At 40.1% G+C, this 17,310-nt stretch overlaps 1 protein-coding gene across 1 annotated transcript in view; it reads left to right on the top strand.

The window, feature by feature from the left end:
* LOC132401503 (complement factor H-related protein 1-like) overlaps positions 1-17,310 on the top strand; it is a 64,095-nt gene that overhangs the window by 9,044 nt on the left and 37,741 nt on the right. The window contains exons 3-4 of the mRNA XM_059983529.1: positions 14,776-14,949; positions 16,352-16,525. Coding sequence (XP_059839512.1) covers positions 14,805-14,949; positions 16,352-16,525 — 319 coding nt within the window. The 5' untranslated portion in view covers positions 14,776-14,804. The remainder of the gene's footprint in view (positions 1-14,775; positions 14,950-16,351; positions 16,526-17,310) is intronic.

The raw sequence follows: 17,310 nt of genomic DNA, 5'->3' as shown, positions 1-17,310 counted from the left end.
CACCCTATCAAAGGCTTTCTCTGCATCAAGGGAAACAACACATTCAGATTCTTTAAATGGAGAGGAATGAATAAATGTTCAATCATCTCTGAATATTAAAATATGAATATCTATTCTTAATAAATCCAGTTTGATCCTTAGAAATAACCTTAGGCAAAAATTCTCGAGCCTGTTAGCCAATATCTTAGATAGAATTTTAGAATCCACATTTAATAAGGAAATTGGTCTGTAAGAGGCACATTCAGATAAATCTTATTCTTTTTTGGGAATTAATGAAATTGATGCCTCATAAAAAGTTTTTGGGAGGGTCCTGGAAGATATAAAATCAGTGAAAATCTGGCATAAATGAGGTGTACGTATTTCAATAAATGTCTCAAAAAATTCTACTGTAAATCCATCCAGTCCAGGAGCTTTACCTGATTGATAAAAGGATATAACTCTTGCTATTTCCTCTCATTTTATAGGGGCATCTAATGTATTCATATCCTGAATAGAAATTTTGAGTATATTCAATCTTTGCAAGAATCTATTCATAAAAGTATTGTTATCTGGAAAATCAGATTTATAAAGGTTAGAGTAAAAATCCAAAAATACCTTATTAATTTCCTGACAATCTGACATTTCAGTTCCATCAGTTCTTTGTGTTTTCAAAATCTGCCTTCTAGCCATAGTTGCTTTAAGTTGACCAGCCAACAATTTACCTGACTTATCCCCATGTATATAAAATTGACTTTTAAATTTCAAAAGTTGCTACTCAATGGGAAAAGTCAAAATCAGATCATGCTGTGTTTGAAGTTCCACCCTTTCCTTATATAGATCTTTACTAGGTGTTACTGAATAAACCTTATCTATTTCTTTAATCCTGTTAATAACCACTAAAAGCTCCACTTTAGTTTTCCTTCTTAAAGCTACTGAATATGAGATTATCTGTCCCCTAAGAAAAGATTTCATCGCATCCCAAATAACCAAATTTGACATACCCTCAGTTGTATTTAATTCAAAAAATAAAGAAATTTGCTATTTAATAAAACTTATAAATGCTAAATCACACAGCAGTTTAGCATTAAATTTCCACTGAGATGCATTCTGTATATTATCAGGGAACTTCAGTATTAGTTTCATGGGTGCATGATCCGACAATGCAAAAACCTCATACGCACAGTCAGCAACAAAAGGCACCAATCATGTATCGAACAAAAAATAATCAATTCTTGAATATTTATGATGTATACGTGAAAAAAAAATTCCTTATCTTTAGGATGTAGAAATCTCCAAATATTGACCAAACTGTATTCTAATAAAAAAGAATTAATACACATTTCAGCCTTATTAGGAAGCCACAGATTAGTTGATGACCTATCAATTGAAGGATTGAGACAACAGTTAAAGTCACTGCCCATGATCAACTTATATTCATTTAAATTCAGCAATGCAGAAAACAACCTCTTAAAAGATTCAGCGCTATCTACATTAGGTGCATAGACACACACCAAAGCCCCCTTTTGACCACATAACAAACCAGTAACTATTAAGTATCTTCCAATTGAATAAGTGACAGTATTAAAATGTAAAAGAATTTTAAAATTAATAAAAATAGATACCCCTCTAATTTTAGCTACTGATGAAGAGTGAATTGGAGAGCCCTTCCAAAATTTAAAAAATGGCTTTCATCCTCCCTACGGATATGGGTCTCTTGCACAAAAGTAATATCAGCTTGGAGTGTTTTTAATTTCTTAAAGATCTTTCTACACTTAATAGGTTGGTCCAAGCCATTCAGGTTCCAAGAGATTATATTAATTTTATTAACATCCATAATAAGGTTTCAATTTAAGATTTTATAAAATAAGTTAGTGCACCTGCACAGACCAAACCCGCAGAGAAGAACAAATTATGGATTCGATCAGAGAGAGAAAAAAACAACATGATTGACAGAAAAAACTCTCAGGACTGCCCAGTCAAAAAAGCCTAAACTAATAGCCCCACCCCTCTCCCCGCAAAGCCCGAAAACCATCCAATAGGTGGACAGCATGCTCAACTAAAATTCCTAAATCCCTGTCTCCAATAGGCAGACTCTTTTTAAAAAGTTATGTGCTAACACCGCTAACTAAAGACACAACAACAGATACATAAAGAATTAAACAAATTCCAAATATTTAGATATTATGTCTAACAGAGGTTAGAACATAGTTAACAGTGGCCATCTTAAATTCATTTAATAAAAATTGATCATATATTCAAAAAAGATAGATCCAACCAAATAATATGTTATGACTAGTGTTAAACTCTTACAAATCCTAAAGGAAAAAATAAGCCAGCAAAAACAATGTCTGGGCGAACATAAAACGTAGGTTGAACTTTCAACAATCCAGCTAGAAATGACTCCCAGCTAAGGATTAAGTGTTTAAGTTGCTTTCAAGACAGGCTTAAACTCCTTTATAAATTTCCAAGCCTCTTCTGGGGAGGCAAACTGTTTTGGGCGAGTGTTAGGTGGGGAGATTCTCAAATGAGCTGGATTACGCAAAGAGGGACGACAGTTCTTCTTATAAAGTTCAGCCATCACTTCCCAATATTTAATTCATTCTGCATAAACCTCTGGGGCAAAATCTTCAACTAAACAAATCTCTACTCCATTATAAATTAGCTTCCCCTGCTTCCTACCAGCTTGAAGAATTGCTTCTTTAGTTGCAAAGTAATGCAAACATAAAATCACCGGGTGGGGTTTCATCTCTACCGAAGGCTTCGGGTGGAGGATTTGGTGAGCTCTGTCTATCATTGGAGGAGCTTCAAATATCTCACTAAAAAGTGAGTGTAGCATATTCATAAAAAACTTCAGTGGCTCACCGGTTTCCATGTTTTCAGACAAACCCAGTATGTGTACATTCATCCTACGACTTCTGCTTTCCGGATCAATCATCTTCTTCTAAATTCTTGATAATTCAAAAGAAACCTCAACAATTTTCTTTTCCATGGTAGATATCTTTAATTCTTGTTCTTTAATCACTCGATTCACTGTCTCCTGTTCTCTTCCGATTCTATTAGTGTCCTTTTTAAGCGTCTGATATTGAAATTCCAGATTCCGCAAAGATTCCTGGACAGCAGGGACGGTTTTCTCAAGCTTTTCATTAGCATTCATCAGTTTATCAATCTTAGTGCCCACCATTCCGGTCTTGGTGTTAATATCTTGCATCAAAGAAGTTGGAAACAGTTTTGCCACCTCTTAAATAGATTCCATTTCAGGTTCCATCCATCATAATTAAATTGTAAATCCTTCACTAAAAGTAATAAATCTTCAAAGTTTAAACAAAACTAGTAGTGGAAAGTAAGTTGTAGAAGGAAAGAGTAGTGCCAACACGCATCTTACTCCATTAGCTGCCGAGAGGGGACTCCTGAATAAAATGTTAATCGGTCCACTTGCATAAAACTGTTGGAGTCCTTCAAATGAGGGAGTAATTGGCACATTGTCAATTAAAAGAAGATGTATAACTTAAGTTATCCCTAATAATATATATATGAAGGAAATAAAAATATCTACAGAATCTTATTTTTTAATTTCTAGTTATAGAGTCATAGAAATGTTCAGCACAGAAATAGGCCCTTCAGCTCACATAGTCCACACTGAACTATTTAAAGTGCCTACCCCATTAATCTGCATCAGGACCATAGCCCTCCCTGCCCCTATCATCCATATTACCCTATCTAAACTTGTCTTAAACAGTACAATTGAACTTTCATGCATGACGTGCTGGCAACTTGTTCCACACTCTCACAAACCCTGACTGAAGAAGTTTCAAATGGTTTCATTTCAACTTCATATCAGAGAATGTATACAGCAGACAGTATACCCCGAAGAACGAATAACAGGAACATCAGAACCCCAAAGCCACCTTCGGCCCTCCACACACAATCAGCAGCAGAAGTATCGACCATACCCCTCTCGCCTTCCCCTCATATTCCCTTTAAACTTATCAGCTTTCACCCTTAACCCATGACCTCTAGTTGCAGTCACACCCACCCTCAGTGGAAAAAGTCTGCTTGCATTTCCTCCAGCCATACCTCTCAAAATTGTGTATACCTCTATCGAGTCTCTCCTCAATCTACTCTGCTCCAAGGAATAAACTCCAATTGTTTCTTGTAACCAGGGCCTCCAGTCCCGGCAACCACCATTCTCTGGCTCCTTCCATGAAGTCAAGATCTAATCCAATTTCCCTACATTATCTTGAATGCTGAGTGACAGAACCTTCTTGACCAACCTCCCATGGAAAGCTTGTCAAATACCTTATTAAAGTCCATCCGCTGCTTTGCCTTCATCAACTTTTCTGGTAACTTCCTCAAAAAACTCTACAAAATTGGTTAGACATGATCTAACACACACAAAGTAATGAAGACTATACCTAATCAGTCCTTCTCTATCCAAATACTTGAATATTGGGTCCCTTAGAATATCTTCCAGTAACTTTACCATCATTGGCCTAAATTTCCTGGTTTATTTTTAGAGCCTCTCTTAAACAGCATAACAACATTAGCTATCCTCTGATCTTCCAGTACCTGAACTATCAGTAATGATTATTTAAATATCTTTGCTAGGGCCCCTGCAATTTCTTCACTAGCCTCCCACTAGTCTGAGGGAACATCTTATCAGGCCCTGTGGATTTATGTATCCTAATTTGCCACAGGACAACAAACACCTCTTCCTCTGTAACACATTTGAGAAACTCTATCCCATATAGTTCTTTTACAGTACAGGAATCCCAGTCAATAAGTTGGAATTTCAAATAACCTACTATAACAACCTATATTTCATGCAACAGTCTGCATCTCTCTACAGATGTGTTCCTCGAAATCCTGTGGACTGTTGAGTGGTCAATAATATAACCCCATTAACATAGTCATAGTTTTATTGCTCAGTTACACCCATGAAGACTTACTAGACAAGCTCTCCAGTCTGTCTGGACTGAACCCTGAGTCATTTTCCCTGACTGGTAATGCTACCTCTCCGCCCTTTAACCCCTCCTGCTCTGTTGCACCTAAAACGATGGAACCCCAGAATATTGAGCTGCCAGTCCTGCCCCTCCTGGAACCAAGACTCACAAATGGCTACTAATTCAATGGGTTGATCCATTCCCTGAGCTCATCTGCCTTTCCTACAATATGTCCTGTATTGAAATAATGCAGCTCAGGACATTAGTCACACCATGCTCAACCTTTTGATCCTTGACTTTGTCTGAGGTCTTAACAACATCTGTCTCCACAATCTCTCCACTATCTGTTCTGATACTTGGCTCCCATCCCCCTACAACTCTAGTTTAACTCCCTCCCTCCAGCCCCCCCATCATCATCAGCAAACTTTCTTGCTAGGATATTAGTTTCCTTCCAGTTCAGGTGCAAGCCATCTCTTATGAACAGGTTGCACCTTCCCTGGAAAAGAGCCCAATGGTTCAAAAATCTGATGCCCTTCCTCCTACACCTACTCATGCGCCTCATGTTAAACTGTATAATCTTTCTATTTCTGGCCTCACTACCACGTGAGGTCAGAACCCTGGAGGTCCTGTCCTTTAACTTTGAATTCACTTTGCAGAACTTCATCTCTCTTCCCATCCACATAATTTGTATTTACATGGAATGGCATTTGCTTTTATAAATTATTCCCAATAGCTGAGAGTTTCATAATGCAGTACTTAAGGAAATGCACTTGGAAATTTTCACGAACACAGCATTCAACAATTTTTAGGCACTCTCTGAGAGCTTCAATGTCCATGGCTAATGAGGCTGAAAGTGCAAGAAATATGCTCTCTCTAGCCCTTTCTTGATTTGAACCATAACTATTACTCTTTCACAGAAATGATAATGGAATATAATGATGTTGAAAACTCAAAATGAGAATTATTAAAGAGGTCTGGTACATCTCTCTTGCTGCATGAGGCAGCGGGCTATGTCAGTGGAACAGTGACATTTATGAAACATAAGCTGGATAGCAGGTTGTCGATATGTAGGTTGCACTGTCAAGCAGAAGTTCCACAAGACAAGACTTCTGATGTTCAAGTACAGACTGATAGGCTGGTAACTATCTAGGTTGAATTTGTCCTGCTTTTTGAGATGAGAACACCTGAAAAATTTGCCACATCTTTTGAACTAGAACAACTTGGCTAAATGTACATGTAGTTCTTCAGTTTTATGGTGAGTTGTTGTCTGTTATGGGTGTGTTTGATGCATCTGAACTCTTGCCTACTTTTTGATATCACTTGGATTGGAGACTGTCTTTGGCACTATCTGCAGAAATGTGAAACGGATCAGCTGTTCGGAACTCCTGGATGAACGGAAATGGGATGATTGATCCTTTGCTTTGGCACTTGCAATGCTGGGTCTCACTTCATTGAAGAAAGCAATATACCAGGAGCCTCCTTCTCCTGTTGACTATTGTTTATCACCATTCATGAGAAGATGTTCTGCAGAACTTTGATCTGGTCATTCGGTTGTGAGATTACACGGTTCTGTCAATGTTCTCCTGTTCCTACAGTTTAGTCTACAAATCTCTAACATGACGGATTCACAAGGCTGGTATCTCATCTTTAGTTCTGCCTAGTGCTGCTCCCAGTAAATCTTTCTGCACTCCTAGATTGATCTTCTGGCTGGATAACAATGATAGAGTGTGGGATACAGCAGTTGTAGGTTGTGTTAATTAATTTCTCTGCAGTGACAGATGGTCTGCAGTGTTTTGTGGATCTCCAGTTTAAGATGGCAAATCCATTCTAATTCTATGCCCTTTAGCATTTATGGTATGCCACAACACAATGGAAGGTGTCTTTGGAGTGAAGATGGGACCTTATCTCTACAAGTGCTGCACAACTTGTCATTTTTACCAAAGCTCTCATGGACAACTGCACCTTCCCCAGACAGACTGTTGAAGAACAAGACAACTGTTTTACCCCTTGGTGTTGGTAGAGACACACTCAAGAAGCTACGTCTTTCAGCACTTGGCTAAGTTAGACTGGTGTTCCTGCCTAGTCACTCTTGGTGATGAACATTAAACACCCCATCCTTGGTACCATCTGAATCCTTGCACGTTCAGTGCTCCTTCCAGTGTTGTTCAGCTAAGAGAAGTATTGATTCATCAGCAGATGGAGGAGGAGGTTGGCTTGATCGTATTTAACCCAGTGGCGCAAGATGTCATGGAGCTACCATCAACACTAATGACTTAAAGGGTTTTCCCTCATACCTGTACACCACATATATAATTATAAAGCATGGCACTGTGACAGAATCATTGACTGTCCATTTCACTCCATAGATTATTCTTAGAGTCTTAAAGTCTTAGAACACTACAGAACAGTAACAGACATTCTGGCCCAACTAGTCCATGTCCAACTATTATTCTGCCTAGTCACACTGACTTGTATCTGGACCATAGCCCCCCACCCCCCACAATATCTCTTTTATCTATGTACCTGTCCAAATTTATCTTAGGTGTTGAAATCAAACCCGCATCCACCACTTCTACTGGCAGCCTGCTCCACATGCTCACCACCCTCGGAGTGAAGAAGTTCCCCTTCATTTTCTCCTTAAACATTTCACCTTTCACCATTGACTCATGGCCTGTAGTTTTAGTCTCACCCAACCTCAGTGGAACAAGCATTTACCCTATCTATATCCCTCAGAACTTTGTATATCTCTATCAAATCTCCTCTCATTCTCCTATGCTCAGGGGAATAAAATCCTAACCTATTCAATATTTCCCTCTAACTTATGTCCTCAAGTCCTGACATCTTATAAATTTTCTCTGCACTCTTCCTATCTTATTGATATCTTCTCTGTTGGTAGGTGACCAAAACTGCACACAATACTCCAAATTAGGTCTCACCAGTGTCTTATTCTTGACATGCTGAATTGGTCTATCAGCTTGTTTTCTGCTCCTCATTCCAGCAGCCGCAGTGCCTTGTGTCTCCATGATATTGAGATGATTCCATTGAAACATAGAACAGGCCCTTTGGCTCACACGTTGTGCTGACTTTTAACCTACTCTAAATCAATCTAACCCTTCCCTCCTACATAGCCTTCCATGCTTTTTTTATCATCCATGTGCCTTATCTAAGAGTTTCTTAAATGTCCTTGTATCCACCATGCGCTGTATATAAAAACATACCTCTGACATCGCTCCTATACTCTCCTCCAATCATCTTAAGTTTATTCCCCTTCGTGTTAGCCTTTACCAGCCTGGGGTTGGGGGGTGGGGTGTGGGTGGAAAGAGTCTCTGGCTAACCACTTGATCTATACCTCTTTTCATCTTGTACACATCTATCAAGTCTCTTCTGATAATCCTTCACACATAAAGGAAAAGCCCGACCTTGCTCAGCCAATCTTCATAAGACATGCTCTCTAATTCAGGCAATATCCTGGTAAGTGTGAAGTCTTATGCTGGATATTCCAACTATAAGTCTGATTGAACAAAGATATGTGCAATTTGCTGAGGGCTAGATCAGTGGCATTTAGGTCTGGCGATCAAGGAAGATACAAGAGGTCCAGGTATGACCTCTGGAAAGTAATTCCAAATGTGAAATTGCAATTCCAGATAAAATATGAAACACAGAAAACTGCTCAACAGCTGTGCCAGGGCTTGAATGCTATTTGAAAATTCAAAGTACATATGAAGGCAGGATACAACTCTGAGATTTGTCTTCCTCACAGACAATCACGAAACAAAGAAGAACCACGGAACCCACTGAAAGAAAAAAATCCACCCACTAACTCCCCCTATGTGCAAAAGAAACAGAACACACAGACAGCAACAAACAGGAGCAAAAACATAGAATATAAAACAACATTAAAAGGCATATTCAGTTCAGCTCAGTGTTCATTATCTGCACTGATAATAACTCCCTAATTCAAAATCACCCAAGCTAGCAACAAAAATAGGAGCAACCTGTAAAACTAGAAACAGATCATACATGAATTAGAGTCCACAATCCACAAACCATGCTGATTAAACCTTACTCCAGCATCAACCTCCAACAGTATCGAGGAGAGAAAGACCATTTGAATGGAAGGACGTTCCCTCAGTAGCAGCAAGAGGGACAGAGAGACCGTCACACACAGACACTGTCCTCCAACAGCAGCGAACGAGAAGCTGACAGATGCCACTGAACATCTGCTCGCCCTTCGCACCCACTTTGATTACCTCAATCTTCCTTGTTGCTTTAATCAGTGAGAGACAGAGCTGAACGTGGGCTCGTCCCTGCCTCTTGGTTTCCTGGCCTCCAGGCCGCATGCTATGGTCACAACCTCGTGGAGCCCTCTCAGAGACAGCGAAGCACCAGGTCACCTGATTGTCCCGAAAACTCACCACCAGAATGTAGATAACAGGCTTCAACAGTAGCAGAACCACATCTGAAGTAAAAAGAAGAGATAAAGGAAGCCTCCTGCAAAGCAAAACCAAGCAACATATGTGACAAGATTTCACTCCCAGACAAGCTCAATACCTTTATGCTTGCTTTGACCAACAAAACATGGACACACCTTCAATAACTCAATGACCCTGTGATTTCAGTCTGTGAGGCCAGTGTGAAAGCATCCCTCAGGAATGTGGAGCCAGACTACATACCTGATCGAGTACTGAAGACCTGACCTAATTAACTGGCTGGAATGTTTTCATTTCAACATCTTATTTTGGCAGTTTTTAAAGCAGGCTTCAATCATGCCTGAGAAGAGCGTGGAAACCTGACTCAATGACTATCAACCAGTAGCACTTACACCCACTGTGATGAGAGGTTGGTCATGATGTATGTCAGATCCAGCCAGAGGAGTGACTTCAATCCTTTCCAACTTGCCTACCATCATAACAGGTCAATATCAGATGTTATTTTGTTCAATCTTCACTCAGCTCTGAAACATCTGGCCAATGAAGGTGTATACATCAAGCTGCTCTTCATTGGTTACAGCTTTGTATTCAACACTATCATCCCCTTGACACTAATCACTAGGCTCCTAGACCTCGGCCTCCATACTTCCTTATGCAATTGGATCACCAATTTCCTTACTTGTAGACCACAGTCATGTTGCATCGGCATCAACATCTCCTCCACTATCATCATCAACACAGGTGCACCACAAGGCTGTGTGCTTAGCCCCCTGCTCTATCTGCTTTACAACTATAACTGTGAAACTAAGTACAGTTCCAATGCCATTTGTTGACATCACCAGTGTAGTTGAGCAAGTCAAGGGTGGTGGTGAATTGGCATATAGGAAGGAAGATGAAAATATGGTTGAATGGTGCCACAACAAAAACCTCTCACTCAAAATCAGCAGAACTGAAGAGTTCGTTATCGACTACAGGAGAAAGAAATGGGAGGTCAATGAGCCAGTCCTCGTTAGGGGACCAAAGGTGGAGAGTGTCAGTAACTTTAAATTTCTTGGTGTTGTCATCTCAGAGGATCTGTCCTGGGATTGGCACATAAGTGCTAATACAAAGAAGGCATGGCAGCAGCTCTACTTTCAGAATCAGGTTTATTACATTGTGAAATTTGTTAACTTAGCAGCAGCAGTACAATGCAATAGGTGATAATATTGAACAAAATAAAAGTAAAATAAATAAATAGACCAATTACAGTAAGTACATAAAATCTGCAGATGCTGGAAATCTGAGCAACACACACAAAATGCTGGAGGAACTCAGTAGACCAGGTTGTAACCAAGAAGAGAGTACAGTTGATGTTTTGAGCCGAAACCATTCGGTAGGACTGGAGAAAAAAGCTAAGGAGTAGATTTAAAGGGTGGGGACAGGGGAGAGCGAAACACAAGTGATAGGTGAAACCCAGAGGGCAAAGGATGAAGTAGAGAGCAGGGAAGTTGGTTGGTGAAAGAGACAGAAGCCTTGGAAGAAAGAAAAGGGGGGAGAAGCACCAGATTGAGGCTATGGGCAGGCAGGCAAGAAGATAAGGTATAAAAGAGAAAATGGGATGGGAAATGGTGAAGGTGGTGGGGAATGGGGGGCATTATTGGAAGTTTGAGAAATTGATGTTCATGCCATCAGGTCGGGAGCTACCCAAATGGAATACAAGGTGTTGTTCCTCCAATCTGAGTGTGGCTCATCACGATAGTGGAGGAGGCCATTGATGGGCATATTGGAATGGGAATGGGGTGGAATTAAAATGGGTGGCTACTGGGAGACCCCACTTTTACTGATGGATGTAACATAGGTGCTCGGTGAAGTGGTCTCCCAATCTGTGTCACGTTTCACTGATATACAAGAGGCCTCACTGGGAGCACCAACAGCATTGTATATAACTCCAACAGACTCACAGGTGAAGTGTCGCCTCACCTGGAAGGAATGTTTAGGGCCCTGAATAGTAGTGAAGGAGGAGGTGTAGGGGCAGTTGTAGTACTTATTCCGCTTGCAAGGATAAGTGCTCAGAGGGAGATCGGTGGGGAGGGACAAATGGACAAGGGAATGATCTCTGTGGAAAGCCAGAAGTGGGGGGTGGGGGTGGGAGGGAAAGATGTGCTTGGTAGTGGGATCCCGTTGGAGGTGGCGGAAGTTTTGGAGAATTATGTGCTGGACGCGGAGTCTGGTGGGGTGGTAGGTGAGGACAAGAGGAACCCTATCTCTTGTAGAGTGGCAGGAGGATGGGGTAAGAGCAGATGTGCATGAAGTGGAAGAGATGCAGTTGAGGGCAGTGTTTTTGGTGGAGGAAGGGAAGCCCCTTTCTTTGTAAAAAGAGGATATCTCCTTTGTTCTGGAATGAAAAGCCTCATCCTGGGAGCAGATGTGGTAGAGACGGTGGAGTTGAGAGAAGAGGATGTCATTTTTACAAGTAACAGGGTGTGACGAGGTATAGCCCAGGTAGCTGTGAGAGTAAGTATATATATATGTATATTAAATAAATTAAAACGGTGCAAAAACAGAAATAATATAAATGAAAGAAAGTAAGGTAGTTCTCATGGGTTTAATATCCATTTAGGAATTGTATGACAGAGCAAAAGAAGCTGTTTCTGAATCACTGAGTGTGTGCCTTCTGGCTTTTGAACTTCCTTCCAAATGATAACAATGAGAAGAGGACATGTCCTGGGTGATGGAGGTCCTTAATAATGGATGTTGCCTTCTGAGGCACCACTCCTTGAAGGTGTCTTAAATACTATGGAGGCTAGTACCCAAGATGGAGATGACTACTTTTAGAAATTCCTGTAGACTCTTTTGGTCTTGTGCGGTACCAACTCCTCTATATCAGATAGTGATGCAGCCAGTCAGAATGCTCTCCACAGTACATTTGTAGAAGTTTTCAAATGTTATAGGTGACAAATCAAATCTCCTCAACTCCTAATGAAATATAGCCACTGCCTTGCCTTTTTTATGGCTGCATCAATATGTTCAGACCAGGTTAGATCCTCAGAGATCTTGACACCCAGCAACTTGAAATTGCTCACTCTCTCCACTTCTGATTCTTCTGTGAGGATTGGTTCATGTTCCCTCGTCTTACCCTTCTTGAAGTCCACAATCAGCTCTTTGGAATTATTGGCATTGAGTGCAAAGTTTTTGCTGTGACACTACTCAACTAGTTGGTATATCTCACTCCTGTACACCCTCTCATCTCCTTTGATCTTCTACCAACAATGGTTGTATCATCAGCAAACTTATAGATGGTTTTGATCTATGCCTAGCCACGTATTAATGGGTATAGTAGGCTATGCACACACCTCTGGGGTGCGCCAGTGTTGGTCATCACCAAGGAGGAGGTATTATCACCAGTCCACACAGATTGTGGTCTTACAGTTAGAAAATTGAGGATCTGATTGCAGAAGGAGGTACAGAGGCCCAGGTTCTGTTGCATCAATCAGGACTGTGGGAATGATGATGTTAAATGCTGAACTGTCATTAACAAACAGCATCCTGACTTAAGTGTTTGTATTATCCAGGTGATCTAAGGCCATGTAAAGAGTCATTAAGATTGCATCTGCCATAGGCCGACTGTGGCAATGAGCAAGATGCAGAGTTGCAGTGGGTCCAGGTCCTGACTGAGGCAAGAGTTTATTCTCACCATGACCAACCTCTCAAAGCATTTCGTCACTGTAGAGTGCTACTGGGTGATAGTCATTAAGGCCGCTCATACTACTCTTCTTAGGTACTGGTACAATTGTTGCCTTTTTGAAGCACGTGGGAACTTCTGACCATAGCAGTGAGAGGTTGAAAATGTCCTTGAGTGATCCTGCCAGTTGGTTGGCACAAGTTTTCTGAGCCTTATCAGGTATTCCATCGGGGTCTGACACCTTGCAAAGAGCCACCCTCCTTAAAAACAGCCTAATATTGACCTCTGAGACAGAGATCACAAGATCACCAGGTGCAGCAGGGATCTTCACAGCTGTAGTTACAGTATATGCTCTCTTTCAAAGTGGGCATAGAAGGCATTGAGCTTATCTGGTAGTGAAACATCAGTGCCATTCATGTCATTGGGTTTTGCTTTGTAGGAAGTAATGTCCTGCAAACCCTGCCAGAGTTGATGTGCATCTGATGTTGCCTCTAACATCGCTTGGAACTGTTTCTCATTCTTGAAATTGTCCTTGAAAAGTCATGTATAGACCTGGGTAACTGGACTTAAATGCCACCAACTTAGAGGTTCTTTTTTAGAGGTTTGCATAAATTCGGCATTGTCTTCGAAATCTTTGACAAACTTCCATAGATGCACACTGCAGAGTATCCTGACTGGTTGCATCATGGCCTGGTGTGAAAGCACCAATGCCCAAGAATGGAAAGTGGTGGATACAGCCCAGTGCATCAAAGGAAAAACCTTCTCTGCCATTGAGCGCATCTACAAGGAGCACTGTCACCTGAAGGACACCCCCACCACCCAGGCCATGCTCTCTTCTTACTGCTACCATTAGGAAGGAAGTACAAGAGCCTTAGGTCCCACACCACTAGGTTCAGGAACCATTAAGCTTCTGAACCAGTGTGGATAACAACTCTACAACTTGTGTACTCAATATTATATATTTACTTATGTAATTTTTTTTGTATTTGCACAGTTGGTGATCTTTTGCATACTGTTTGTTTGTCAGTCTTTGTGTTTAGTTTTTCATTGAATATATAGTATCTCTTTGCTCTACTGTGAATGCCTGCGAGCAAACAAATCTCAGAGGAATATATGGTGACGTATACCTACATTGATAGTAAATTTACTTTGAACTTTGAAGTGTGCTCTAAACAGGGTTTTATTGAGCTGCAACATGCCCATTGGAAAATGCAACAAAAAAACCATTTGCAACAGGTTAGGCAACTTTCAGCGAGTTCTCTTCCCTGGTATTAATTGAAAGTGATGGATGTAGAGATTAAGGTAAATATTTATATCTTACAATCTTTTTTAAAGCATTTGAACATTTTTGAATGCTGTTCAATTTTTAAAATATTTAAATATTATCTCTTTATTGAAATTATATAGGCTTGTTTTATACATGTTATTAAATTTTTGTAGCATAGGAAAGTTTTTCAAAATGTCAGAAACAGCACTATACTTTGACATATTTACTGTATAAGCCCATTTGCTCAGTGAGCATAACTAAACCAGCTGTCAAAGTCTGGTCAACATTTTGCTGGGCAAAGCCCATTATGTCCCACACCTTGTTTACACTCGGAAGGTTCTGTCACCATGCAGACCCTTGTTGTTACTTTTGGAGCTTGCTTTTTCCAGAAAATGTTCATTGGGGTCTGCTAAGAGTTAAATGAGAACTATCATCAAAAAATAACGATATGTTTATAATCTTGCCTAATGAAAATTAAATAATCTATTGTTTCATCAGGTCCATGTTTAAGCCCAAATATTCCCAACATGAAGTATCTCAGAAAAACTTTATTCAGAGATGGAGAACGACTGAATATTGAATGTGCTCATGGGTTCAGATTGCAAGGAGATGATGTAATCACATGCAAGGATGGAGAATGGTTTGTCGACCGATCTTTTCCAACTTGTATTGGTAACTTGTCTACATTTATTACTAAACTTAAATGAAAATGATGAAAGAAATATGTTAATTGGCAAAATTACTAACATTTACTGTAGACACAGGTGCAACATGTTGTAGGTACTCTACTAATTATAACGCGTTCAAACAGTCTAAGTGTTTTATTCAAAAAGTTTGGGTTCACAATATTTGGTTTTACATATTTGCTGGGCAGTATTACTTAGAAAGACAAGATGACCTGATATAATATAATCTCACATATCAGGAGTGGCCATTTTTAGCTCTGCTTCTATGTTTTTGGGTTTATGCTCATCCCTGAGTAGATTCGTGTTAAATCTGTTTGTGAATCACATATAGTCCAGTTATTACCTCTGAACAATTGCAATACTCCAGGCCATCACAATGCAGAGAATGAATCCACCACCAACAAGACAAAAGTCCCATTTTATACTATTCAGCTATTCTCAGTTAGGACAATTCTTGCAGAAATCGAGGTGTTTGTGCTTTTTGGATATCAACCATCTCAACAGGAAGACATTTCTATGGCAATTTCATCAACCAAAACAGTCACTCCTCCCATCAGCAGCTCAGTTTTTCTGTAACATGTACCATCTCCAAAATGCACTGCAGTAATTAATCCAAAGCTTGTTCGTCAGCTCCTCTCGAACTCTATGGTTGATCTTTTATTGTCTTGAACTGTTATAGTCCAGATAATGACTCAGAATTTCTCAAGGGAATTCAGATGCATTGGCTCATTGATCCATTCATGACTTATGAAAACAACAGTATTTTGGGATCAAGCACCAAGTTCTAACTGTTAACCTTTTCTCCAAGCAAACAGCTCTACTCTTCCCACAATGCAATGTTCATTCAATCAAGCCACAGCTTAATGCTCAGTTCGTCAGACCACCTATGTATCTGCTTCAGATATCAATTCAATTGCCCCCCATCAGGGATCAATGTGTCTCCTCATGGAACATGGGGCATACACTAAGAGTGTCTTTTTAACTTACACTAAAGCATTTGCTACTTTTGTCCAAGACGATTTGAGGAGGACAATAATTTTATTTATACAATTATTTTTATGGCACTGAATATTCCCCTAAAAAACCTCAGAACCAAGAACGTTTGGGATGTCTACTGTAAGTGCCAAGGTCCTCTCTGCCTGTGGTTTCTGTGGTTCTGGTGAGTACCTCCCTGTCAGCAAAGTTCATCAGCTGGAAAACACTATATTTTGCTGATATGATGATTGTTGTAGGTGAGAACACACATAATTTTGGGATCTCATGATCTGGTGGAAAGTGAGATAATAAAAGTGACAAAGAGGGAAATATTAAGATTTGATCATTCATGATGTTGTACCAGTTTTCAATGTGAAAATTTAAATGGTCTAATTTAAATGACTACTCTGCAGAACAGGGATGTGCGCCACCACCAAAGATAACGAATGGAAGATATACTCCTCGTCAACATAGTTATGCTGAAGATGAATTTGTGACTTACTCTTGTAGTAAAGACTATGAACTTTTTGGAGAACGTGAGTTGCGATGTATTTCCAATAGATGGACACGACTACCTGTTTGTGTTGGTAAGCAAAGTTTTTTATTCTTCAGTCACAAAACCCATTTGAAACAATACCAAAGCAACACACACAAGGGAAGTAGCTGGAAGCCAGAATAAGATGGTAAGGGGGGGTGGGCAGTGGAAGATGTGACAAAGTGGGCAAGAGTGGTCAGGGAAATGACAGAGGGAATAGTGTCAGGAAATGGTTATGCACTTTGGTGGAAGGAATAAAAGCAAATAACATTTTCTAAGCAGGGAGCAAATTCAGAAATCAGAGGTGCAAAGAGACTTGGGAGTTCTTCTGCAGGATTCCCTAAAGGTTAATTTACAGGTTGAGTTAGTGGTGAGGAGGAAAAATACAATGTTAACATTCATTCCAAGAGGACTAGAATATAAAAACAAGGATGTAATTGTGAGGCTATATAAGGCACTGATGTCACCTTATTTGGAGTATTGTGAGTAGTTTTGGATCTCTTTTTTTAAACAAAGGGTGCGATGACTTTGGAGAGGTTTCAGAGAAGGTTCACAAAAATGGTTTTGGAACAAAAGGTTTGTCATAAAAGGAGGGATTGATGGCTCTGGATCTTTATTCGCCGAAATTTAGAAGAATGAGGGGAGACCTCATTGAAACCCATCAACTGGTGAAAATTCAAGATAGAGTGGATGTGGACAGGATGTTTCCTATCAATGGGAACTCTAGGACCAGAGACATGGCCTCAGAATAGAAGGACATCTCTTTAGTACAGAGATGAGGAGGAATTTCTTGAGCCAGAGGGTGGTGAATCTGTGGAATTTGTTGCCACAGACAGC

The sequence above is a fragment of the Hypanus sabinus genome, chromosome 11 (genome assembly GCF_030144855.1).
Source record: "Hypanus sabinus isolate sHypSab1 chromosome 11, sHypSab1.hap1, whole genome shotgun sequence".
Classification (NCBI taxonomy): domain Eukaryota; kingdom Metazoa; phylum Chordata; class Chondrichthyes; order Myliobatiformes; family Dasyatidae; genus Hypanus; species Hypanus sabinus.
Note: the sequence above shows the minus strand (reverse complement) of the source record. Positions and strands in the feature narration are given on the sequence as shown.